General features: G+C 41.3%; 1 protein-coding gene across 15 annotated transcripts; it reads left to right on the forward strand.

Moving 5' to 3' along the window:
• Positions 1-765: 765 nt before the first annotated feature.
• On the forward strand, positions 766-27361 carry abi2b (abl-interactor 2b). Of its 15 annotated transcripts, none has more exons than XM_063466068.1 (12): positions 766-926; positions 6989-7156; positions 7612-7788; positions 8577-8594; positions 9904-10007; positions 14238-14384; positions 17251-17375; positions 17618-17824; positions 20249-20413; positions 22248-22334; positions 24496-24675; positions 25008-27361. In XM_063466068.1, exons 1-12 carry the CDS (start codon positions 810-812, stop codon positions 25181-25183), a joined length of 1671 nt encoding a protein of 556 aa, XP_063322138.1. In that variant the 5' UTR covers positions 766-809; the 3' UTR covers positions 25184-27361. The 15 variants fall into 15 exon arrangements, with proteins under 15 accessions (XP_063322138.1, XP_063322139.1, XP_063322142.1 ...); XM_063466069.1 differs by having other exon boundaries at positions 22251-22334; XM_063466072.1 differs by lacking the exon at positions 14238-14384.
• Positions 27362-27646: the final 285 nt, after the last annotated feature.

Here is a 27646-nt window from a genome sequence, read left to right on the forward strand (position 1 = left end):
TCGAGACTGTGTTGGGCAAACATCGCCTCATGCTACCAGGAAAAATCTGAACTCAAGAAAAAAAAAAGTCTGTGGCTACAACCTACTAAACCTACTAAACCTTTTGTGGGGGTTGTCGTCTTGTTGCCTCTCCAGTTCATCTGCTGTTGGAAACACTGATATCCCTGAAGATCCACCAACTTGTGATGATCGAGTGCTAAGCAGTGTGTATTTCCAGCCCACATGTGCAAGACATTTTAAATTAAATTGGGCCTGAAATGTATAATTAATAAATAATAGTTGTTATTTTGTTTATGGGATCAACAGGTTGGTGTATAAGAGACCAGAAAATAGTAAAAGCATCTCGGCTTTCTACAGGGGGAAGGAGGCGGTTTTAGCTCCTGAAAGTTATTCAGTTAATTGAGTGATTGTTGCAGCTTTAAATTAAATGTTATGAGAGCTTTACAGAAGGGGAAGCAAAATCCTATTTTCTTCCTACTCCAGACTGGCTTCACTGTAACTAAAGCCTTAAAGAGGAATAAAAAATGAGTCCAGGAAATGTATTACAGGTTTTTATTTAGTATAGTAGTTAATATATAGTTATGAAATGTTTTATTCGCTGAGTTAAATATTTCTGAATTGAAAACTAATTTAAAAGAAAGAAAGAAAGAAAGAGAAATAAATAACCTCTGAAGCACTCAGCGGTGGGAGTGTGCTGTGATGCCGCTCTGTTATTAATTTTGGGAAGCCCGGCTGTGGGGAGAGCCCTGCGGTACCGCGGGCGGCCACGGGGGCGCCAGAGAGCGCACCTCTCCGCTAAAGATGTGAAAATGGCGGAGCTACAAATGCTTCTGGAAGAGGAGATTCCAGCGGGACGAAGCGCGCTGCTGGACAGCTTCACTAATTTGGAAAGAGTCGCGGAGTACTGCGAGAGCAACTATGTCCAGGTAGGCTGACACAAACGTGGAGGGGAAGAAGGTGTAGTTTGTTTCTTTTTTTTTTCTCAATGGAGCGAAGTGGTGCTAGGCTAACTGATGCTAGCGCTGCCGATGCGGTGCAGCCGTGCTGTCAGCTAGCTTCGGCTAGCGCAGCAACAACCTGCTGCCGATGCGTTGTTTGTTTGTTTGTTTGTTTTTTAAAATTAGATAACAAACTCATAATGTGCCATTTCCCCACCCGATTCATGCCGCTATTTGTTGGCCTCGCTTTTTGCTTCGCGTCCTCCCCTCTGTATAACGATGTGTGTGAGCTGTGCATCCCACCGTGGTGGGTTAGCCGGGTAGCTCGTTAGCTTGCTGCTCGTCATCACCCCTCAAACCACCGAGCAGGCACCGTGAAAATCGATTTCTGTGCTCCGTGCGGGGATCAATCACTGCCAGCCAGCTGATCAGGCTCCGGCCTCAGATGTGGGACGCGATATCAAGGCAGATTAACCTCTGATAGGCTGTGACAGGAGACAACCCGCCGTGACAGCGTTACAAACAACTGATTTATGATGCTGTTGATGTAGCAGCCACACTTAAAACCCTTTAAAAATGCTCAGCCTGAAGCCATTCATGTGCACCTCCGTGTTTAGAGATGGAGAGGGGAGGGGGGTGATGTGAATACATTTCTGCCTGTGTGTGAGTGCAGCCATTCAGATGCTTTGAAAATTCTGCAGGTGTGATCTCATCTCATTTCGGCATCTCTACTCATCACACACTCGCAGGCCAGCTTTCCGTAGGTGAGAAATCAGGGAATAAGCTAGGACACAAGGTGTGATGCTGAAATCTGACATCCCTGATGAGCTGGGCTGATCAGGTCTGACAAGTTGCCCTGCAAAGAAGAAGAAGGAGGAAGAGGAGAGAGGTGGTGGATGTTGGCAGCTTGCTGTCTGGCAGGTTGCCCTGTGAGGTTTTCCCAGCTGCTGTCAGATGGATGTTATCACTTATAGATCAGCTGGACAGAAGCAGGAAGCATCAGGAGAATGTTTAGTGTGATGCTTTTCATATTTTCTGTCCTTTTCTGTTTCACTTTAAAGTAGACTTCTTCCAGCATTAGTCATTGAGGAATTTAAACCTGCTAAGTAATATTTCGGGTTGTCATTCACATGATGCCACAGGTGTGTTTGCTGGAACTCCACGCCCAGGAGTTGTTTGCAGTCAAGGGATGTTTCGCTAACAAAACCAACCCCTAGTGTGTGAGATGTTTGTATTCACAGACTTCAAAGTCAGTATTATGTTGTTTGTTTGGTTTTTTTTGATAAAGGACACAGTGTTGGTTGTCACTCATGCTTGATGCACTGATCTGAGTCCGGTGCTCTGAAATGACCATATTTAGTGGATAATTGAGTGTTTCCTCTATTTATCAGTTACTTTCTCTCAAACTTTTTCGACTTTTTAATTCGTGGAGTGATCGTTTATTACAAAAGTCACTTTTTTTTCTTTCTTTTTTTTCCCATGCGCTGTTGGCAAACACTGTGTGCCGTCAAAAGTGCATGAATTCTGTTTGGTTTACCAGCCGGCACAAATAGAACCTTGTCCGTGCTGGTTCTACGCCTGCTTGCCTACCTACCTGTCTGACCTGAGGCACTTATAGCCTAACTACATTCTTACAAAACCCACAAACAAAAGGGGTGACAACTGAAATAATGAGCAAAATTTTCAATGTGGGGGAGCAAAAGCAGTCCTGCAAATGTTTTCAGCATCACTACGTCTGTCTTATCTTTGACGGCTGATTCAGACTTTTGTGGTGAAGGATTGTGGAGCCTATAACACAACCTACCCAAGTTGCTGAGGTCATTGCCGTTATGTGTGGTCATGTCCCGGTGATTTACATGTGGTGACAGCCATTATAGAAACCAATAAAATTCTCTTTGTTCTGGCCATGTTTATCCCTCACGTCTGCTCTGATGGTTTGAGCAATCTCTGATATTGACATGTAATTATTATTCCTTATACTGATTGTTACTTTTCTGGTGTGTGTGTGGACTCGGTTGTTAGTTTTAAGCCATTTTGGATATGTTGTGATGTTTATTTTTGTTAATTGTGGTTCCCATTAGAGTCAAAAAGATGAGGATAGAGTGCTACCTTGTGGTCGACCACTTTCTTACCGTATGAGCCGGTCCTTGGTTACTCAGCCGAATCTGCCACTCATCATTTCAAAAAACCACAATGTTCAGCTCAAGAAGGTAAAATGGGACTTCTTACACCAAACATACAGTCTGTGGTTTGATGTTGTCAAGACAACGTGATGAAACATTGTTCAAAGGAATTATTAAGCTTTGGGACACTTTTGGGTGTTTGAAGCAGAGTTCCAGTTAGATATTGACAGGGAGCTGTTCGGTCACTGTATTCGCTCTGAAATGACTATGCAGAGTTGTGGTATATTTGTAATGTGCTACCTTTACTTGGTGCCAGAGCTCATTATGATGTATTGTTTTCAAGAGGCCCAAAATGTGCTTTCTAACAGCTGTGGGTAGTATTTGGCTGAATGTTTGCCGTACTGTTTGTACAGAGGCTCGTTTTACTGGTCCAACTCGTGTAGAGAGCAGTGCTGCTGCTGCTGCTTTTTTTGTTACGTGGTGGCTTGAAAGCAGCCTTGTCCAAACGTTACTGCTACCCTTGAGCTTTAGCAGTGAATGACAGCCTACCAGGTGCCAGTACAAATGAGGGGACGTGTTTTTTAGGGCAAATAATTGTTTTAATTAGCGTTTTTCTGACTTAAAATGGGTTGAAGATGCATGTAAGCCCAATCAGTAAGGGTGCAGCAAAGGCTCTGGGTCTGTTATGACTTATTTAAGTGAAATTTGCCTTTTTTTAAAATTGTCTCTGCCCATTTTGACTTAAAATGTTAATTATGGTTTAGTAATGGAGTGATATCCATCCTCTCTTACCAGATACATATCACTGGATTAAATCCGTCTCTCCTGTGCCAGCAGGTGCTCTCGTGACTTTTACCACATAACCTGCTTGTCCTCATTCTATAGCAGCGCTGCGTCCTCCGCTCTCCTGTAAATGATGTCATTTGTTTGCAGGCCATGCCAGATGCTTTAACTAGTTGGATTAGGTGTGTGTGTGTAGGATTCTTTAAAATTTGCCTTGGATCAAAAGTGCGCTGTATGTTTCACATGAAAGGGAATAGACTGATTACCACAGAGGGTGCTGCTCATTGAAGTCTCGGGACTCCCCGGATTGTTGCTTGATGCTGCCTCTCAGTTTTTTGTGTTTTGTTTTGGGTTTTTTTTCCCCCCAATCTTATGTCAGTTTAGCCCAGATATCCTTTCATTCTGATTCGATGTGTTTGTACAAAGGTTTCCTGTCAAAACTAACAAATAAATAAATAATAAAGAAGAGAAGGAAAGATGTGGGCTTTCCCATTATCCTGGCACTGCAGCCCTGGATTTTGGGGAGTTAACAGCGCGGCTTAAATTTGAATTTTAAAGTAAAATCAATAAGTCAATATCCAATCACAGCCTAAAGGCTGCTGCAAACAATGCAGTTAATCTGCTGCTGTCTCTCGCACACAGGAAACTCTAATGAGCGGTTTTGTCGCCACTAATTTTTGTTGGTTACACTGCAGATTATGTGGAAATGGCGAGCTACAGCAATCAGACTTCTGCAGACCCTCAGATGACATTTTAATGAAGCTTGTTTTATCCAAGCTTAAATCTCCAGCCTAACGATGTGCTTTTTTAGAATCAAGAACGATCAAGCTTGTTCTGCATCTTTAAGAAAACACCTTGAAAATAACTCTTTATTAAAGTAGCTGCTTATGATTGAGAGGGAATAAAACAGAAAGGAGTAATCTGAATATTTTATGACTCTAAAATGCTCAGAAAAATTGGTTAAAAAGCCCTTAATCATTGCTAAAAGACTAACATTACTTGTTTAAATCTAAACATAGGCAGTGCTTGATCACATAGACCAAATTAAAGCTGCAAATTGCCACATTTGAGAAGCAAAAATGCTTTTTTTTTTTTTTTTGGTGTCTGCTTTTGCTTTCATTCACACCATTATGTGCTGGCTTTGTGCTGCAGCTCGACCCCGCATGCTGCGCTCGGTGCAGTGTCACAGAGGATTAAGGAACACAGTTTCCCAGCAGAAACATTAGCCGATCCATCTGCCCTTTGATGTTCCTGTCGACGTGCCCACGCCGTGCCCACGGCCAATCGGCTGCCTCTGAACACTGCTTTCACGCCGGCTGCAGCTGTTTTACCTGCTACTCACTTCACTGCCGCTAAGCTCTTTTCTCTTGCTTCACTACAAATTTGCTTCTTGGTGCTGAAACCTTTTGCTCTCCATCCTGCTGACACTAACTGCATTCAGGCTCCATTTTTTGTGCACTGCTTTTTGTGTTGGGATGATATTTTCTTTAGCATTGAAGTAGCTCTAACCTCTTTAATGGCCTTTTTGAAGTGCTCATGTGGGGATTTATCATTAGTGGGTCAGCATTGAGTTAAATGGTAACTATGTGCCGGGTTCAACATAACCTGTAGCCCCATTAAATCGTCCTTCATAAAGTGTGTTTGGATAATTACATGGAAAGGGGTCTTTTCAGCTGATCCATCCACTGGGGCTTGTTTTTTACAAACCCATAGCTCAGCTAATTTGGAATCAAGTTCAAATGAAAGCTGTCTGTGTCTGTTCACCATCCTCTCCTTGTGCAGAAGGCTGTGTAGCCTCAAAGCTCATACAACAAGACTGAGGTGCAGGTTCGTGTTTGTAATCTCTTGTATGACAATAAATGAATACTGAATAAGAAGGTCCTAGATTAATTTCCAGCCTGGGAACTTTCTTTTGAAGTTTGTTTTCTTTCTGTGCTTGTATGGTTCTCTTCTGATAGTCCGTCTTCCCCACAGAGGCCAAAAACATACACCTGAGGTTAAATGGTGATTTCAGGCTGATTATAGGCTAAAATGTGTGTATAGATGTGCAAACACCTCCTTGCAGTTGCTTGGTTTGCATGCTGACATTTTGGCAAACACTTGCCATCTACTCACTCGACTGCGGCGAATCATGACTTCCACGGGAGATTTTGACACATTTGTTTCTTTCTGACTGGGTCTTTGAAAGGACTACGTTTTTAATTACTTTGGTACTGTTATTCCTAATCATTGTGTACTTTTTATGGACCAATTTTACAGAATTAACAGCCTAATAACATCTTTTTTTTTCTTTTTCTTTTTTTTTGAACAGATGCTGGCATTATAATAGACATTTTATTTGAGTGGATATCACCTTTAGCCTATAATAATATGTATCTTGCTGTTCCTGCTACAGTAATCATCAGGGCACTGATTATAGTACAGCACTGCAATGCAAAATTGTGCATTCCTTTATGTTTTGTTAGGAAAATGGGAAGTAGGTGTAGTATGTTAGTATGGTGTAGTATGAAAACACAAAGAAAATGTAAAGAAATGAGGACTTTTGCACAATACTGTAGTACTCATTACAGAAAGTGTTTTGACACAAAAACAGAACAACTTTGTCTCTGACGGTTTAGTCTTCCCATGTCTCTGCCCTTGCAGAGAATAAATGTGCAGATGTTGACTGCTGTTCTTCCTGTAGAAGCCAAGCCGACTGGAACAATCCATTTATATTCTGCTTGTTTTTGTCAGGGATCAAATGCAAACACAGTCGTTTCAGAGATGCCAGAACCCTGTGGGGGTACCAGTCATCTGCTGCAACCTCTAATCTTTGTAGCTGCCCACCCTCATACAGCAGGCTAGAAGTAGCCCTGGAAGTGTGTAAATGCCCCCTGTGGGATTTCCTCTGTGTTTTGACATGGCCCTTGTCTAAACTGTTAGACTCATCTGAGTACAACAAGCACTACAAATGTGCAGGAATCTTGTAGTGTAAAGGTGGCCCACTTAAAGTCCGCATTTTTTCAGAATGTCCTCAGGTAACACAGGCTGTGTTTTCCCCTCTGCTCCCTCAGTTTTCATCACTTTGTAAAACCTGCATCGTTTGCTTTCCATGAAATGCAAATCGTGTCTTTTGAAAGTCAAATATCCATTTCTCTTCTTCAGTCTCCAGACAAGCAGAGGGCGCTGGAGGAGACCAAGAACTACACCACCCAGTCTCTGGCCAGCGTAGCCTACCTGATCAACACGCTGGCCAACAATGTCCTGCAGATGCTGGACATCCAGGCCTCGCAGCTCCGCCGCATGGAGTCCTCCATCAACCACATCTCACAGGTGAGGGAAGTTAAACAAATCAGGCTTTTGACTCACCTGCCAAGAAGGAACCCCCTGCATCAGTTCTCAAAGCACAATTAACAGTTAAATATGGCCTTTAAATGCTCTTTGTCCTTTTTCTATTGGGTATTAAGCGCTGTGTAAGCCTAATTAATGAAGTTTTAATAAAGTTTTACTATCCAAATGGACCAGACGCTGATGTGACTGTGCGGATAATGAATGTATAATTCAGTGTATCTGCATTGCAGGCAAATACGTGTGCTGGAGCTGCACGCTGGATCGAAAGATAAAAGGGTTTCAACATGCAACAGATACTTCAAAGCAATCAAAACCCTAAATTATGAAACACTCTGAAACACCTCTTCCTCCTAATAAAGTCTTGGCAGGCTTTCAGGACTAAGTGTTTTAATTTTAAAAAATGAAAAAAGAAATGAAAACATGCCTCTCATCCTTAGACGGTGGACATCCACAAAGAGAAGGTAGCACGGCGGGAGATCGGTATCCTCACCACCAACAAGAACACGTCCCGCACGCACAAGATCATCGCCCCGGCCAACCCCGAGAGGCCTGTGCGATACATCCGCAAGCCCATCGACTACAGCCTGCTAGACGACATGGGCCACGGAGTTAAGGTGCTGATTCTGGTCTTTTTCCCTTAAATTTGGCCAAAAGTAGTCTTAAAAAGTCACCAACCACAAGCCAGTTTATAAGAGTGATGTGATTATTTTTATATTTTATATTATAAAAATAATCACATCACTTACTTAAATACTTAATACTTAAATACAATACTTAAATATTGATTTAAGGGATAGAATTTAGGTTATATTTGTATTTTTTTGCATACAGTACTGTCAAATATTTAATTTTAGGGGTCAAAAGAAGACCATGGAAATGTGTTTGCATGTCAGAATTAATCCAGGCTGCTCACTGATGAAAATCTAAAGATAAGCAAAGGACTTGTAGAGGTCATGTTCTTTATTATTCGGTTTCAGTGGTTTTCAAAGTCAAGAAATCTAAGAAAAAAATCAATGACTCAGGCTTTTCACATGGACGGGAAGCCAGTGACGGCCAGGACATTAAGCCTGCCACCTGCAGCTGGAAACAGGCTTTTCTCATGATTTTATGTTTAATAAAATCATGGGAGAGGCTGATTCTTAAAGCTTTGTTCCTGCTGACTTTCTGAACAATGACAAGCTTGTTTATACAGAAAACTAAAGCGCTGGCTTTCAACCTTAAGAAGGTCGAATTCCTCAGATTTTAAACACTGAGCTATTGTTGGCCAGATCTCTCCAGCTCGGCTTTGTGCAGCACAAGCTTGAATAACTGTTGTTTTCCTCTCCTCCTTCACACACTAATCACCTGATTTCTTCTCTCTCTCTTTATGCTTGCCTAACTTTATCTTTGCTACCAACCATAGTGGTTGCAAAGGTTTAAGGTAAGATTTTCAAAGTAAGAGCCCCAAACAAGGAAGGGCTTTTTGTGGTTTGTGGATGTTTTGAATTGTTGTGTCTGTGGTTTCTTTTACATTTTTGGTTTGTTTGCAGTTTAAAAATGTCTTTGCTTACAGAGATTCAGATTATATTTCAGAAAAATGCTTTAAAAAGAACTTGTGAAAAATCCTTTGCTTGTCACATTTTAATGCACAAAAAAGTAGAAATATCAGTATTCACTTCATGTTGTCGTTTTTGGAAATAAAACCTGGAAAAACCTTTAAAGATGCAAAATTTACAGCTGGTATGAGAGGAAATGCAAATGCATTACACCATAATTTGGAGCATATTTGCATCCATGTGTCGCATAAACGACAATTTATATTTGATTACTACAACCACAATTGAATCACAACAACCAGCTTTGTATCATCAACACCAACTGTTATGATTTCATATTTTAGTTGATGATGATAATAATATTGTGTTACATAGGAGAACCTAATTTTGCCTACCTAATTTGACTCTGACACTTCTGTTTTGCCTTTCAACAGAGTGTCTGACTTAGATAAGCCTACTGAAGGCCGTCTCCCTGTACTTTGTCGTGCTATGACTAAGAAAACCCCGAACTTTTATGTGCTTTGACCTAATTTAACATTTTAGCAACTTTTAATTCGAATTTGTGGCAATTTGTGAATCTGTGACAGAACGTAAAGAAAAGCAGAAAGTTTCAAGACCTTTATTATCGTTACCCAAAATTCATGATGTTATAGTTGGAGTGTAAGAACCAAGTTAGCTTAGCAAAAAAAACCCAGAAAGCTGGTTGTAACGACCAAGTGTGCAAAGGCAAAATCTATCCATCAGCACTTCTATAACCAGCCAATTAGCATGTAATATATTTTCTTTCTTTTTAAACTGCTTCAAGTCTTAGTCACCCACATTTATTCAGCATTCATATATTATCTATACCTAAGCACTTTATCTAACATTCACACAATCACACTCATACTCACTGGATGCCCCTCCTCCCAATGCCTCCATGCATCCGATGCAAATTCACCAACCTTCCGATCAGTAGATGACCTGCTCTTACCAACTGAGCCTTTGTGTGGACGATGGAGATGAATTCTTGTTACTTGGGCAGATGTTGTTACCTCCTCATGCTAAGCTAACCTGCCTCCTATAGGAGTGCTGTTGATCTTCTCTTCTAACTCTCATCACAAAATAAAGGATAATTTGAAGGTTGACAGCTGTGTAAGAAGTCTCATGGTTAACCAGCAGATTTCTAAACCAGTGTCCACCTACCTGCCACAGGCCAGCGCTCAGAACATGAAGGCCGGAGGAGGTGGACTCCCTCGCACCAACCCCCCCACACAGAAGCCCCCGAGCCCACCCATGACGGGGAAAGGGACGCTTGGGTATGTAAACTGTGCAACCACCTTGGTGTGTGTTGAGACGGACGTACGGAGTGCAGGGTCGGTTTTGGGAGGATAACGACAAGGCCCGTCATATGGACGTGGTTACTCCCAGTTTCATCATCGCTCCTTTACCTCCTGGTTTAATTAGTCTCTTCAGGGTGGTTTCAAATCTGTTTTAGGGCCAGTTCACATTACAGTGCTGTTCTGTGCTGCTGAGACAACCTGATTTCTTTTATACAAGAAATATTTTTACATCAAGCTGCATGCTGAATTTTGGATTTGTTAGGGTTTCTCACTCTCAGACATGCACCATGCATCTTTTAAATAGGTTTCCCTAAATTATAAAGAGTTTTTTGTGCAAGTGTGTTAAAGTTTGCTCTTTTTGGGATGCTTAAAGTTGTCTTTTGATAATCTACTTGATCTGAATATAAGCAGCAGTGTTTGCAAAATACAAGCTGCTGTCTGTTCACAAATTCTTTTTTTTCTTCTTCTTCTTCTTGGTTTTTTTTTTTTTTGGTACCCAATTTAATATCTGGCTTTTTTCTGGCATTCAAGACCAGAACAAGGATTTTTAAATCCCTTATTTTAGGAAAAGAAACTTTATATTTTGGGGTTTGTAGAAGAAGAGATTGTTTTGGTTGTCATCTAAAGAAAAAAAAAAAAGCTCTTTTATTCTATTTTTAGTTCAAACACGTTAAACTCCTCCTGACTGAAATTAGATCAGACATCAAAATGAAAAAGCATCAAATGGAGAAAAAAAAAACCAATAGTGTTAATTTTAATTTCTATCAGCTTCACTTTAAGAAGACAATTAGCTGCGTTAAACCCATCAAATCCTGCCTGCCTAGCAGTACAGACACATGGTTGATATTAGCCTATTTTACCCTGTCACTATTTATATCCCAGCACTGGTGTATGCATGCTGGCTGATGAGTAAAAAGAAACTGATGTACTTACATGCTTAACTAATATTTTCCCAACTGATTGATATAAATTATCTTTGCAAAAATAAGGGGAAAATAAAAAATTAGAATAAAATACAGAAGATTCAGTTTAACAAAATGGAAAATGTACAAACGCCGACCTTCTGTCCAAATTTAGCTTCTATATATAAGACCTGTGGTACTTTCGGTGATTGTCAAGTTGAGTACAAACAACATACATTTAAAATGACACAAACAAAAAATTGCCTTCACAAGGGGGTTGCTGAATACCAAAATCAACTGGGATTTATAACAAATCTTTTATAAAGTTTGTACATGTTAACAATCACTTCATGTGTGACGATCTTCGTGCAACTTTTCATTCAGATTGGCCGACCCATTAATGAGGAAGTAAGGTGTATATATACAAAAGTAATGATCATTATGATCACAAGGTATTTAAAGCTAAAAAAAAAAATCTAAGTGTAAATCATATCAGCTGTGATCCCATTATTTCTTAAAGGCATCTTAAAAAGGAAAAAAAAGTAATATTTTTTTTAAATCCCGGATTAGCCCCCATTCTTATTGCATTTTGTTTATTAAAATTGAACATTTTTTTTCTAGTTTGCTCTGATAATGTCATTTTCAACTGATTTAGTCTTTTTCCAAAAATGTCTTTTTGAGGCATCATCATTATTTTAACTATAAAATGTATCCTTCAGCTCATATCTTGTTCATGCTGTTAAGTAATTACAGTGAATGTATTTTATCTTAACCATTAAATTGAGCACTATCAGCCAGATTTAGCCATACGGGCAGACTGTGACAGGTTAATGGCTTTAATAGACTTTAATTTTAACTGTATAATGTAGGTGTAGTTTTGGAGCAACTTTAATTAGAGTATCACTTTTCACTGAGAAGTTTTGTGGTCCTTTCTTAGTGTTGGAGTATTCTAATGTTATGTTCTGTGTCGGAGCTCATGGAAGCTGCGGAGGTGTTTGGTGTTGTCTGTCTTGTGCCTGACTGTTGGAGGTGTGTTTTATCCCACAGGAGCTCTGCTAGTGCACCTCATAATGCTGTGTGTGTGTATGTGTTACCCTTGGGACAGTCCTATGTATGAAGTGCTGTTTGTGTTTCTGTGGAAAAAGTGTGTGTGTCTCTTTCTGTCCCTTCAAGACACATGTCGATCAACCACAGCTCCAACCCTCCATGACGCACCTTCAGTCGCAGCCTGTGGCTACAGGCAGACATCCTCTGTGTGATTTTTAATTTGTCGCCTTCTCCTCTGTTACTCAACTTCCTCAGTTTTCACTTTGAGTTGTGTGTTTGTGACCCAGCTCGCCCACTCCTGGCTGCCCCATATTCCTCATAGCAGCGTTTTGCCATGGCAACAGTGCTCAGAGATGGGTCACCCCACTGTGTCAGCTGGGAAATTTACATCCAGCACATCTTATTGCAGGCCCAGATCAATAAAACCTCAGGGTTATGTTTTTTTCTATCCCTCCCATGTTAAAAACTGATCATCGTAGAGCTGCTGCTGGCTGAAAAACCACATTTCCAGGTTTTTATTCAAGGAGTTTATAGTTCAGAAGATGTGGGTGGGAACACTTTAGGGATTTAAACCTATTGCTCTGATTTTATTATTTTAGTTCCCTTGAACAATTTCATAAATTCAGGATTGCTTTTGCTAATTTACACTGAGACAAAGTGTTGAAGTTACTACATAACTCAGGAATTGTTGCTAAGTGACTAAAATTATTGAGTGGCATCATAATATTTCATACAGGAATAATTTTTTTGTTTTGATTTTATCATTTCATGAAAAACGAATATAGAAACACAAACTGTACTAGCAGTAATACAGATTTTTTTTTAATTTAAATTTTCTTTGTTCCAATCATTCTTGAAAAAGGTTTAAATGCTAGCATCAATTTAACATCATGAAACAGATGAGTTTGTGACTCCATAACGCTGTGATCCATGAAAAATACAGTCCCTTTTAAATATCTTTGAAGTTAGTGCCAGCAAGATGGGAAAAAACAAGCTTCATCTCTCATTGATCTTCATCAGGGGTGTCAGACTCAGTTTTTGTAATGAGCCACATAAAGCCCAGTTTGGTCTCAAGGGAGCCAGGCCAATAAAGCAACTGCACCATAAACTGCCTTTGTTGTTATGTAAACTACAAGTAAACTTTGTCTTTGAGTGAACTAGGGGGTCTATAAAAGCACAGTACAGTTACTGTAGAGTTTTTAGAGCCAAACAGATAACGTGGTTTTACTCTTTATGATAAGAATTGGAAATGCTTGTCACATTTTCACCCTAGCGTAATGCTAGTGTAACCTAACCGTGAAGGGCAATGCACTTTGTTCAAAAGCTAAATATATATAAAAACTAGATTGTAGTTTGCCTCTGGTGGGCCATGTCTTGCCATGCTTATTATATTTAACTGACACTAACCTGAAACTAGCTCGTACAACGTTTTAAACTTGCAGTCAGTCTACTATCTTTTTTGCAATAGAATGAGGTTGAGCAACAAGGTCTGCGTGACAACAATTTAACTGCAAAATGACATAGGAACTCAGTAACTTTGGTTTTATATAGGATACAACAGTTGGCAACCAGTCCAGTTGGTTCCCCTGTTGTAAAGAAACTAATTGCAGACAGGTTGGAGACTGACTTGAGTTGATTGCGAACTTTCACCAACCTGTCTGGGAGTGATTGCAAACAGTCTAAGTTGTACTGTGATTGTTTGCAGACAGGTTGCAATTGTTTTGTGATTTAATGTGGTTTTCAAATGCAAAAAAAAAATGTAATTATATGTAGTTGCAATGGGCAACCGCAATTTTTTCTTTTTCCTTGTCTCTGGGATTTTGCCGTCCTGTTTTTATCCTAGTGTGACTGAGCCATAAACCACAATTGTCCAGCTGTAAAATATACATTTTTACGTAAGCAACAAATGTCTTCTAAATCAACAAATCAAACATGTCAGTAAAACTAGTTTTTAGTTGTCGTAGTTGTTTGATTTCATATAGTGCAAACAAACTCACAGTGTATCTCCTTGGGAGTGTGTTTTTCAGCTGACAGCAGCCATGTCATTTCTGACTCTGCCCCCCTCACCTGTGGACCCCAGCCAGCCCCAATGTTTCACCACCTGTCATCACCCATTTTTTTTAAGTTTGCACTTGTTTGTTTCTTGCTCTCCTCCTCCCTCTCCCCCTCTCCCCTCCCCCTACACTTCTCTATGGATGCCCTCCTTTCTCCCCCCCTCCCCTTCCTCTCGACTCCTGTCCTCCTGACCCTCTCGCAGGCGCCACTCCCCCTATAGGACGCTTGAGCCGGTGCGTCCACCCGTTGTCCCTAACGACTACGTCTCAAGCCCGACGCGCAACATGGCGCACCCCCAGCAGAGCCCTGCACGCACTGCATCTGTTAATCAGAGGAACCGCACGTACAGGTACCCCCACCCCACTTCCCAGCATGCCTCTCTACACTTTTTAAACAAGCCCCCCACCCCCCTTTTCCCCCACTCTACTTGCCTTTTCTTCTTCTCCTCTCCTACACTTAAAAATGCGAGCCAGCTTCTGAGCACCTTCTCTGATATGACACCTCGTTGAAATTATAACCACTCTTACTTCCTAAAACTCACATCCAGGCCCACAGCAGCTCCAGCTCCCAGGAGAAGCCCAGACTGACACATTATTTAGAAACCTCCTCACCTGTTTGCTCCCCTCGCTGCTCAGATAACAACAAAGAAACAAGCATGAGGTAGAGATGCAGAGCTTTATTTAGCTTGGCTAGACACAGGTTCCTATGGTAATAGTCATTAAATAGGCAGCGTCGCCCCCACAGTCCTGTCAATCCACTGTCAGCTCATCTCCCAAGATGAGGCTTTTTCATGCCCAACACGGAGTGATATTCTTAGATCCACCCTGCCTGCCGTCTCAGAAGTAAAAGCACGAGGGGTTTTGGGAGGGGGAAAACAACATGGAAAGTTTCGTCACGGCATCCCATCTGTTGGCCAAACGTTTCAAGTATTTCTAGAGATAGGAAAACTTCCCCGACTCTCCTCTCAGCACGAGTGTGTATCTGCTCCAATCCATCCATAGCTCATCTTCTTCATCTCTCAGCCATGTGCTCTCCTGCCTGTCAGCAGAAAGTCTGCCCCATGTGTCACGATCTTTCCTGCTGCTTTTACGGCGTCTCATATCTGTCTTTGTCCCGTGTCGCCACTGTGTCACCTGTGTCATGTGTTCCTGTGAAGGCTTCCAGCTGCCCCCTCTTTTTCTTTTTAATATTGTCACTGTCACATAGTCATTTCAAAGGCATACAGCTCACGCTAACACATCAATGCTCTTGAGGGTGCTAGTTTAATGAAGTGAGTTATTAAGAAAACAGAAAAGACAGCTGAACTGTGTGTTGCTTGAGGCTGGTTGCAGATTGAATATAAAACTGTATTAGAGAGGTGAATTATTTATAGATCTAAATTTCACTTGGAAGTAAATGATGTGAGCCTGGGAACAATGTCAGGAACTTTCAGGAAATGTCTGTTGTTTTCCCCAAAGGATTAAAAATCAGTCGGGTCCAGTGTAAACAGTTACTCCAGCATCTTTTCAAGATTGGGATTGGGGATCTGAGTTCGACAAAACTTTACAAGACCAACACTGGAAAGTGTTTTTTTGTGTGTGTGTGTTTGTTTGCATTTTTGTGTGTCAATATTTTTATTTTATTTTTTTTAAAGGAAGTGGTTGGAAAACAAAGCACCATGTGATATCCTGAGTTGTTGGCGTTCCTATATCGTCATGCTAATATTGGTCACTGATCAACATTGCAACTGGCCAATGATGCTGTTGTAGCATTCATTTAGCATTAGCCCAGAATTTAGCTAATGCTTTTAAAAGCTGTCACTACCAAAGCAACATGAGTAACCTTAATTTGGCTAACCACAAACCTAATTTTATAATGTATTTGTTTTGTGGTTGATCGGGGGAAAATCTTGTTACTGTTTTTGTTTCATTCACACTGTGAAGGTCTTGTTTTGCCTGTTTGATAAATCAGGTACTGGACTCACTGTTTAGTTCATGAGCGCTTTTAAGCAGCAGGTTCTGTCTAAAAATAAAGTTTTCTGTAGTTGAATCTGTGGAAGCGTTACCAACAGCTGCCTGCTTGGACCATTTGGGGTCTGTTCCTTGACCCATTGCTGTACATGGTCTGTAAGGCAATGGTCTACTTCATTCAGGGACTACAAATCTTAGGAAAACGTGCCCTGCTTCTAACTTGATGATGAACTCAGTAAACACTTTAGTCAGTTCTTGGTCTCAGTTGTTTTTAGGTCTTAATGATTGTAAAATTAATCTTTTAAATAAAATAAAAATATAAAAATAATAATAAATTAGCATATACTCGAGGGTGTGGTTACCCTGTGATTGACAAGTTCTTTTGTTATGAGACGGCAGATTCATCTCTCTGTTGAACAGCACTTGGCTGCATTAAAAAAAAAAAAAACAGGTTTAAGTCTTGTGTTCCTTCATTTTTTTTGCAATTACTATGCAGATTTTTGTCATAGTCAACAACTGATTCATCCTGCTAACAGTGCTAGCCAGCTAGCAAGCGGTAGGTGATCAGCTGAACCCTTTTTGTTGGATATTCACATCTGATTTAAAATAAAACAAAAAAGCAAAATTCCAAATTCTTTGATTCAGTTTATGATGCACCATCTGGTGCCCCTGGACACATCATCAGTTATGTAACCTGGGGTCATTGGGGGTTTCAGGTCTTTCAACAATCTCTCTTCTGACAGAAATGACAACCTGGTGTCTCCACCTTCCCCCATGTGAAGAGAACTGTATCAAAACTGTATTTCAAAGACTAGTAGATTACCTAACGGAGGCTAGAGCCATCTTTTTTATACAGTCTATTTGCAAGTGCAAAATCGTTAATTTAAAATCATAACTGAGACCATTCACGCGTCTTGTTCACAGCACGGTTTTTGCCCCTTCTTGAGTAGTTTTGTACTTAAACTCAAAAGTTTACTTTTGAGTCCTTATACCAAAATATCCTAGTGTCAGTATAAAGCACAGACTGTCACTTTAAAACGCGTCAGTAGTTCTCAAAGTTCCTGACTTTTGTTCCTGTGGCTCTATAGTTGGGTTAAATAAAGCTCCATACTGGTTTGAGGGCAGACTGCAACCACGTTACGTGTAGGCTGTATTATTTCCTGTGATTGTGAAGAAAAGGTGCAGTTTGTTTTGTTTTTTTTTTCTTCCAATTTCTGCTGGTGTGTTTGTTTGTGGACTGACACGTTTTTGCCAACCCATCGACAGCAGTGGGAGCAGCGGAGGCAGCCACCCCAGTAGCAGTCGCAGCAGCAGCCGAGAGAACAGCGGCAGTGGCAGCGTGGGCGTGCCCATCGCCGTTCCAACCCCAGCCCCGCCCACCGTTTTCCCAGGTAACCCCTTCTTTTTTCCCCTTCCTCTCTTCTCTGAGCTGCAGGACCTTATTGTGACTCAAACGTACTAACTACACTAATCTTTGTTGAGTAATCTGGGAGTACTGCTCACTCTGGCTTTCATTAGTCGAATCGGTGTGCAGGAACTCTGGATTGATTTTCTCTCCCCTTCTCACTCTTCTCTTAACCTCCCTCACTTATCTTTCCTCCCCCTTTGTATCCTCGCACGATTCCCCCTTCAGGTTCAGCCCCTGCCCAGTCCAACGCAACCAAACCTCCCCCAAACACTGCCACAGCCCCTGGGCCCCCTTCCTCTGCCCTAGACGGCCCCCCACAAGCCCCCAATCCCCCTGTAGAGATCCCGCCTGTACCCCCACCCCCTCCCCAACTCCCTGCCTCCACGGTACCTACTGGCACAGGCCCTGCTACTTATAGCAACCCTGCACAAGGTGAGTGCGACTCCCTCCTCACCCCCTGCACGCCCTCCATCCCGCCTTCCGTGACGTGCTTGTATGATCCCAGTGTGCTCATTCATCACCCTAATTTATTTACTTATTTATTTTTCATCTGGAAGTCTGAATTAGTTCTTGAAAGATTTTCAGATCTAAAATTTGTTTCAGTTTAAATTTAGAAATTCAACCTGTTTAATGTTTTTAATGGCAGGAAAAAAGGATTTATTGTACCTGCGATGATTACACCAGTCATTTTCAAACTACAGGTAGCTGTGCAGAAGACACAAAAAATGAAGTTATACCGTGGACCTGAATACATTTCAGCATAAAAGCTGGCTTAAGCAAATAATGATAATGATTACAATAAGTAGCAGAAAATAACAAGCAAAACATAAACAATGATAAAAATTTATAAACAGTTGAAACACAAAATTATACATGACAGGATTCAGATAAATACATTAACTAGACTACGACCACAGCTATTACGCTCCCTCAATGAATACAGTAACTACTGCTGCGATCCCTCAATGATAACAAGTAGTCGAGTACAACTAGGTTCCCTTGACGATGACTACTACGACGATGTTCCCTTGACAAGTACTTCAACGACCACGACATTGCCTTGACAACTACTACGACAACGACATTCCCTTGATAACTACGACGATGAATTCATTCCCTTACAACTATGACAACTACATTACTTAGACTACAAAGACAACTATTACATCCCCTGAATGAATACAGTAACTACTGCTGCGATCCCTAGATGACTCTGCTAGTCTACATTCACTTGATAACTACAAAAATCCATTAGTCTTCAGATTGTCCAATTCAGGGTGAAGTAAAGAAGTTTCTGCTGTAAACGGCTTTGACACTTCTGTAAGCCAGTTTATAAACCGCAGTCACTTAGTCTCAAGTACTTTTAGTGTGAAAGGAATGGACAGGAAGAAGCCCTTTACACAAGCGGAAAACAAACCAATACTAAGTTGAAATGAGCAGTTTAAACTGAACACAGTGAAAATGTCAGTAATTTTAAGAAAAAGGCAGATAAGGCTTTAATGTTTAAGCTGGTACCTGATCATTTAAGTTGCTTAAAAAATGCTAGAAACAGTGAAGTGGTTATACCTGTCGAATAAATTCTCATGAAAGCTGTAAATTCCCAAAGACTTTGACTTAAATTCAAAACGTGAGTGAAGTTTAAGATGATTATCTTTTGATATAACTGCAGTTTGTCTGGCCTGTTCTCTGCAAAAACAAATTGGAGTGTTTTATTTCAAACCTGGTAGGCTGGCGCTCAGTGATGCCATTGAAGTACTCAGAAAACCGAGAGGGCTCTGATCGGTGGAGCTGCATTATTTTAATTTGATGGTTTTCTATTCAGGATGTAGACTGGATTTAAAGCTCTGATGAGCACTGCGGTCGGTATTAAAAAGAAACTCTCACCTCATAAGGGCTGCACACATGAATTAAATATTGACTGCAAGATATGAATTTAAAGAAGATGAGTCTCTTACCTGGGTGATTTTACTCTCTCAGTGTTAGAAAATCCTTGTAAAACAGGTCTTTGACTGCACATGTCTTTGCTGTAGTCTGTGGAACAGACAAAACAAACAAACTTCCACAAGTCCTGTTTGTGTGCAGCTCTTCTGCCATCTGCCTCCAACTTTCCATCATCTCACTGCTGCTGCTAGATGCTCCACTCGTCCTCCCTCTCAGCCTCTCATCGGCCTCCAGCATCTCTGTCCATGATGATGTTCTGATATTTAATGCATGAGCTGTGTGGTGATACGCTTTCTTCCTGTGTATATTTATTTGTTCTTTTCTTAATGGTGTCCAGGTGATTTGTTCTTTTGTTTTTCTGTGGCTGGATGTTGTGATTATCATGCAGCTCTGGAGGGTGGAACTGCTGTTACCCAAATGTTAATATTGAATTGGCTCAGAGAGAGATTTGGGACAAGTTAAGGGACGTGTTACTCAGTTCTTTTTTTTCCCTGACACTTTTCATTTAAAGGTGAGATGCAAAAAAAAAAGTATAAAATGCTAAATTTTCTAGTTTTACCTGCTGTTTTTCTGTAGAAATTTCTGCAGAAAAAAGCAGGAATTTGTAGCAATTTTGCATTGAACCAAACTATTTAAGTATGTTTGGCTCAAAATGAAGAAATGTTAAACTTTGCAAATGGAAAAGGTATGATTTTTTTTTTTTTTTTTTTTTTGTAAAACTGCAGTTTTGATACAAAATCCAATGAATTGCTTCTATGTGGCTGTTTAAAAATAGAACTTTAATAGATTATTGTCGGATTTCAAAGCTGTATTCTTCTAATAAACTTGGTGTTGTAAGACAGCAGCACGATACTGCTGCCTGCACTCCCAGACTTACGTGGCTCTCTGCTGCCCCCTGCTGCCGTCTTCTCTCAGGTGCTCCTCAGTTCTACAGCATGAACCGCCCCGCGCAGCAGCCTCAGAACCCTCCGGTGGGAGGCTCCCTGCCGTACCGCCGACCCTCGTCCGTCACTGGTCAGCCCAACGTGACCCACAACCAGAGCCAGCTTAACGGGGGGCCACACTTTGCCCAGAACCAAGGTACTGCTTCTCTGTGTGTGTGTGTGTGTGTGTGTGTGTGTGTGTGTGTGTTACTGTTTCATTTTTGGATTCCTATAGATAAGATTTTCATTCCTTATGAAGTCTGAACATAAAGAATAATGTTAACACATTTTTTTATCCTATAAAGGTTTGGGCCAATGGTGATGCAGCTAATGGTTCTGTAATCAGTTAAATTGCAGACGACCTTCTAGTTAATTGTTTTATTTATTGCTATATAAAATAGTGTGAATGATCAAATCATGACTTGGGTTAAACACAATAAAACTAAAATATATTTGGTAGTTTAAGGCAAATAATCAGACAATTTTTTCTTTTAAGAATTGATCATTTTCCATATATTGATCAATCTTTGCAGCTCTACACACACACACACACACACACACACACACACACACAGTCACAGTCACAGTCACAGACAAATGCCATGTTAAAAAGGAGGAAGTGAATTTGTCTTTAACTTAAATAGACCAACCAATATTACACTCTGGCCACTTTATTAGGTACACCTTTTCACCTGCTCATTTACAAAAATATCTAATCAGCCAGTCACGTGGGAGCAAATCAGTGCATTTAGCCACGTAGGCAGGGATTAGGTGACCTGCTGAAGCTCAAGCCGAGCATCAGAATGTGGAATAAAGGTTCAAGTGACTTGAACATGGCATGGTTGTTGGTCTGAGTATTTCATAAACTGTTGATCTGCTGGGATTTTGCAGCACAACCATGTCTAAGCTTTACAGATGATTGTCTGAAAAAGAGAAAATATCCAGTGGGGAGCAGATGTCTGGGTGAAGATGCTTTATTGGGGTCAAAGGAGCATGGTCAGACTGCTTCAAGCTTCAAACTCGTACTTGAAGGACTGGGGCTCTTCTTTTAGAATACATGTGGCGGGGATTAGTTACTGGTAAACTAGAGAGATGGTTTTAAAAAAAATAAAAATGGTAAAATGAAATCTAATGAATTCTTATCTGTGCTCTGCTCGTGAGCACCAGTGTGTGAGCAGTGCATGATAAAGCTGCATTATTACCTCTGTTTCACTCCAACAGTCTTATCTGCTAATTTAAACTTCATTGAACCTTTAGTTTTAGTTTTTTGGGTTTTTTTTGAAGAGGGCGGGGTTGTGTCTGCATTTTCTATTAGACCCTCGCCTGTCTGGTCTTGTAGTCTGCCATTTCCCATCAGCTTCAGCATCCTCGGCGGACTTCACCTCCTCACCAGCTCTCTGTCTGAAGAGCTGTTAAGTCTTTGTGTCTGCTGCTGCTGTCAGTCCTGCGATCTTCACCCATCAATTATTCCTTTGATTAGACTCAGACGCTTGTCTGACAGCCAGATGAAGAATGAGGACTTTAGGGCTCACATCATCTTCCTGATTGATTGAAGAAACATTTGGATCATAAAATGTCTGTGAAGCTCTCCAAAACGGTTCACTTTCCTCTCACAGAAGTTCAAGAAACGGTTTAGATGTTAATTGTATTATTAATTATTGGTCGGACGACTTTTATATTTTCTGGTTCCATCTTTTAAGATGTGACAATTGCTTTCTTTCTTGCCAATTCTTTAGATTCTCTTAAAATTTTCACAATTTTCTTTTCTTTTTTTCTTTTTGGTTAATATTTTTTGGTATTTCATTAATAAATATGTAATTAAAGTAGTTGCAGGCCTGCAGGACTCTGATGAGAACTCTGTTCTTTACTAAGTGTTCTTTAACGCTCTGCTGTGGTCTCTAACGGTCTATTCACGTCTGTCGCCTTCCTCTCTCTGGCCCCCCCCCCCCCCCCCCCTCCTCCTCTGTGTATTGATTTCTGATTGGTGATAGCAGGCCCGCTCGTGCCCCCTCCCCCCTCCATGCAGATCACCCCTCAGCTGCCTCTGATGGGCTTTGTGGCCCGTGTTCAGGAGACTAGTAAGTGGCCTTTAGCTCTTCGCCCCCTCTGCATGACCTCCACTCAATCCCCTGTAGTGTGCTGTTGTGGGTGTCTGTGTGTGCGTTTTTGGGTTTTTTGTTATGTGTGAATATTTTCTCAAGTAAACAACCACCAACATCAGCTGCTGCCCTCACATTCAGGCTTCGTTCTGAGCAGTTTTCTTTATGCCAGAAATATGATTATAAACTCCAGAAGACTCAAAGCGTGAGATATTTCGGGCCTAAACACTCCAAGCGTAGTATGACAGTATTTTGCATGACAACATTGTATTGATACAGGTTCACGAAATACAAAGGTTTTCGTTCAGGAAGAACGAAGACCACCTGCTGGACTGTGATTTCAGTCCAGCAGGTGGTGCTGTTGATTTTTTTTTTTTTTTTCCTAGCGAGGTTGGCACCATCAGGAAGAAATTGGCAAAATGGAGGGACTTCTTTCTTCATCTGAGGCAAAGAATAAATCAGAAAAGCACTTTCTGCATTTAACTCGAAGACATGGATGTCATATGAATGTAAAATACTGCAAACACGAGGGCACTGTCAAACAACACCTGACAGATTTACCTTGACAAAAGAAAAAAACCACAATCTATCACCAACTTTATGTGCAAACACCTGCATTCATGCAGCTCATGACATTACAATCCAGCTGTCTGACACTGTCACAGAGGAAATCAAGCAGAAATTGTTGGGTTATTTGGAGCATGTGGAAATTATGTTTGTTTTTTCCTATTTTTTGGACTACACCGACACCAAGTTTGCATTACAGTGCAACAACTACACCTGGAGCCAGACTTCACACTAGCATAACAGAAGTAACTATTCTGCCATTGGCAGCTGTTGGATCTACAGCTGCCTTAATTTGCATTTAGATTTTTTAAAATGTGCCGAGGCAGGTTCAGACGTGCTTTAGGGTTTGTGGTAACCATGCTATAGTACTGTAGAACCGCACATGACTGTTAAATGATCTAAATGAGCACTTTTTCAATAGCATGGAGACAGATGTTATAATAGGATAGATTTTAAACTAACTTTTAGTTTAACAAAACTTGCGATCTCTTTCTTGTGTGGAGCAAACTTAAAAAAACACCAGTACCAATAGAATTATCCAAAGAAACTAGAGGGAAAGCTGTAACCCTGTCAAAGTGCGTCATATGTCAGGAGAAGGTGACTAATGCTGATGTGGTGCCAACAAAAGAGGAACTTGGAAACAAAATGATTCCTCCTGAAACAAACAAACCAGAAAGTGCAGGCCAGCTCGGTGCTAATGAAGTTTAGTGCAAATCCAATTTTGGGGGGAAAAAAAACAAAGTGTGAAGGCCAATAATCACAAATTTATGATGTATGAGTGGATAAGTGAACAGTGTGGTGGCAGAAAAGCTCTCAAAGGTTTTATAAAGGAAATCTGGGCCCAGGGGTCTCAGTTAACCTGATGCCTGCTTCACCCACCATCAGCATGCAGGTTGGGTGCCTTCATCTGAAAACGCCTTGTACCAGTATGCACAACACGCTGGGAACATAATGTCTTTTGAGTGTTCGTTGAAGATTTTAGTTCCCCTTTCATGTGTTTTGCTCCAGAAATATTTGAAACCACTTCTCTTACTAAGTATAAGTGACGCAGAGCATGTGAGACTACGAACAGCACATCAGCTCCAAATGTCATGCTTTTAAAAACCAAAGGCTCATTTTTAGCGTAAAGGTGCAAAAGCAAGAAATGGAGAAGTGAAACTGGTCAGAGGAAAAGTATTTTAGGTTTTTCCCCATTGGTTAAAATCTGAGAGGGATTTCGAAGCCTGAAGGGGGTGGAGCGGCAGCAGATGGTGGTGGTTGACTGCTCGGTATGATGTGTGTAAGCAAAGAGTGTGAAGCATGATGAGAATAATGAGGCGTTTGTGTTCGTGTGTTCCTCGTTGATTCCCCTGGAGGGTCTTTCTGTAAATGCATGTTGAGTTGTTGCGTTCACATTTTTGTTTTCAGCATGTTTGTCCTCAGGTTCTCTGTAAAACTGACAAACACCCAGCATGGGCTGTTTCTGCATGACCGTGAGAGTTCTGCTTCTGAGCTTCTTCTCGTCTCTAACTGGTTGTCTTTTTTTTTTTTTTTCCTTCCTCCCCTTACTGCCCAACCTGGAAACTACTCCTAGTCTCAGACGTGCCACCTCCGCCAGCCGACGAGCCGGTGTTTGAGGAGCCCACGCCTCCTCCGCCGCCACCTGAAGACTACGAGGACGACGAGGATGAAGAAGAGTCGGCGGTGGTGGAGTACAGCGACCCCTACGCTGAGGAGGACCCGCCCTGGGCCCCACGCAACTACCTGGAGAAAGGTCTGCCTTTGCTGGTCAAGGAAATGTGTGTGATAAAATAAAATGTTGAAAGTGTAATGTGGAAGATTACAATGGATTCAGGGAAGAATTTAAATTAAACAAACTTGAATATTTTCTGATAAAATAAGCAGAAAAAATGTGTAAATGAGGACAATTTGGCAAGAAAAATGACCAGAAAATGTGACTGTTTCATTTTATTAATTAAACAAAAATGGAAAAGGATTTCTTGCCATAAATTTACTTGTCAGAAATAAAAAATATTTTTTTCTGGATATTAGTCCATATTAGTCCACTCCATCTTTATTTCCATATTTTATTCCGTCATCCCGCAGTGGTGGCCATCTATGACTACACCCGCGACAAAGAGGACGAGCTTTCGTTCCAGGAGGGCGCCATCATCTACGTGATCAAGAAGAACGACGACGGCTGGTTCGAGGGCGTCATGAACGGGACCACGGGCCTCTTCCCCGGCAACTACGTCGAGTCCATCATGCACTACGCCGACTGAGCGGCGCCTCCCTGAGCAGGAGAGGAAACGGGAGGAGCGCTTGTTGGGGATGGGAGCGGGGGGAGGGAAGGGTTAAAGGTCAAAGACTTTGATCGAACAGAGCATGATCACCTCCGGGCGAAGAGAGCAAAGAGCAGGGAGGCAAAGAGGAGGCAGTTTTTTGGGGTTTTTTGAAGAAGAAATTGGACATGACAGACTGGATGCTCAGTCATTCTCGTGACATAGTCGCCGCTATAAAACGACCACTACTCTAGATATAAGCTTCCCTGTAACATTTCTTTCTTTGTGACTTTGTTTGATTAACGAGGAGGACTGGGCGGTGATGGGTTTGTTACGTTTTGAGAGTTTGTTTCACACTACGAGGCCACTAAATTGATTTCTGCTTCTTTTGTTTTTTATTCCTTGTGTTTTTAGCAGTTTGCCCAATATTTATTTGTAGTGGGAGGGGGGGAAGATGAGCGGGTAGATGAGGCCTCGGAGAAAAAGGGCTGGAGGAAAATGCCTTCAGGTTTCGTTATCTCAGACACTCCAGATACAACAGCGATATCCTCAGTGAGACGCATGGATGGGCGGGTGAGGGCACGGAGCGTGCCAAAGCTGATGAAGATAAGCACATCAGATGTCTTAATGTGATCCACGAAGCTAGATAAAAGGGGGAAATCCTCCTTAAGAGTGCTTTAAATGATGAACTTTGCTCGTTTTTGTTCCGTTTGCGTGGTTAAAGCGGACAAGTTTAGTCACTACATGCTTTACTTTGCAGTTTTCAGGTGAAGGAATCGTCATCCAGCCCTCAAATCAGAGAAAGGCGTGGATTTAAAGTCTGCAGCTCCCGTGATAAAGTTGGATGAACAGTTGTGGCGAGCCGTTTACTTTTATGTCTTTATTCTATTTCTTTTGCCGTTCGCCAAGAGTTGGCGGTCGAGTTTTGCTTACAGAGCGGCAGACTGCATGTTTGAACTAATGGAAGGAGAGGGGGGGGGACAAAAAGCTTCTTTTCTGCTCTACTGATGATTAATGTCTTAATATTTTTAGATATGGTGTGGTTTTGGTTTTTGATATTCACCCACGACAAACCACGACGACGATGCATTTAGGTCATTTCTAAGATGCTTGTGCCATATTGAAGTGTGTGTGTTGCTGTTTCAGAGGTTATCACTTCATTTTGCAATAAAAATCGGCCGGAGGGAAGCGGGACTGTCGTCGAATTACAGATCTTTAGTTTTTCCCGAGCTGTTTGAAATCAGAAGCACATACATTTGTAGTGAAAAGTTTAAAAAAAAACAAAAAGGTGTAGAAGAAATATTATAAATGTGAAGATGTATTATGCCCTCAGACACAGGAATTATTGAATATGAAAAGAAGCCAGGTGTTGTGTTTTGAAACGGTTTTAAGCATCACATTAGGGCCCCGATACTTCTCTTTGTTTTTTTTTTTTTAAAAAGACAGTGAGTTTAGGCACCATTCGTCCTCCGTACAGTTTTCGATGCGCTTGGCTGTTGGGTGTTTGCGAGGGCTCAGTGCTTGTACTTCTGTCAGGATCTTTTTATTTTCTACTCCCAAAAAAGAAAAAGGAGAAAAAAAAGAAAAACAACAACAACAAGTGGATCTGTATGTGAGTCTTGCATGCCATTGTTATTATCTGTACTGGTGTCCCTGAAACCTACGTGGCAAGATCACCCATTTCTAAAAAGGCAAGCAGCCCTGCAGCTCTGACCAGGTACCGCCAGCCTCATCCAAAGAGACTGTACAACTTTACTTCGAGCCCATGTCCGAGGAGCCGCTCGCTGACCTGTGGGGGAGGAGGGACAGAGGGAGGGGAGGCACTCGGCTTCCTCCTCCCCCCTGACAGTAGCCGTCATCAGTGGTGAAAAATCGTTTTTTTTGTGTGTGCATAAGCTGCTAGTGAATCCTGCGGACAGACTGCAGGCGGGAGATGAATGAGAACTTTGACTCTTGTTGCATAACACTCATAAACTGACACTAAAAAAAAATAGATATATATCTGAGTGAGGCCCTCTGGTCTGCAGGATTCACAGCTTCCTGGAGTCACAGACGTCCCGTCGGGATGTCGAGTTTAACAGTCCATAATGCCATTGTGTTGCACAGTTAAAGTTGAATTGCAGAAGTATCATATTTGTAAAATCATGAGAACAAAGACAATAAAATTATTGAGATTTATTGGTGCAGTCTCATCTTGCTTCATTAATGTTTTTTTGCTGTGCAGAAATGCATGTGAGAGAATCACGTCTAGTTTAAAAGTACACTGGGGGGTAAAGACTAAAAATTAAGCAAAGTCTACTGGGAATTCCCATGTTTCAGTCTGTGCAGATCAGTTTATAATAAAACTGGATTAAATGAAGCACCAAATCACAACAATAGGTGCCTCAAGGCGCTTTATGTTGTAAGGTAAAGACCCTACAATAATACAAAGAAACCCCAACAATCAGAGGACCGCTAAGAGTA

Source organism: Pelmatolapia mariae, linkage group LG23 (genome assembly GCF_036321145.2).
Source record: "Pelmatolapia mariae isolate MD_Pm_ZW linkage group LG23, Pm_UMD_F_2, whole genome shotgun sequence".
Taxonomy (NCBI): Eukaryota; Metazoa; Chordata; class Actinopteri; order Cichliformes; family Cichlidae; genus Pelmatolapia; species Pelmatolapia mariae.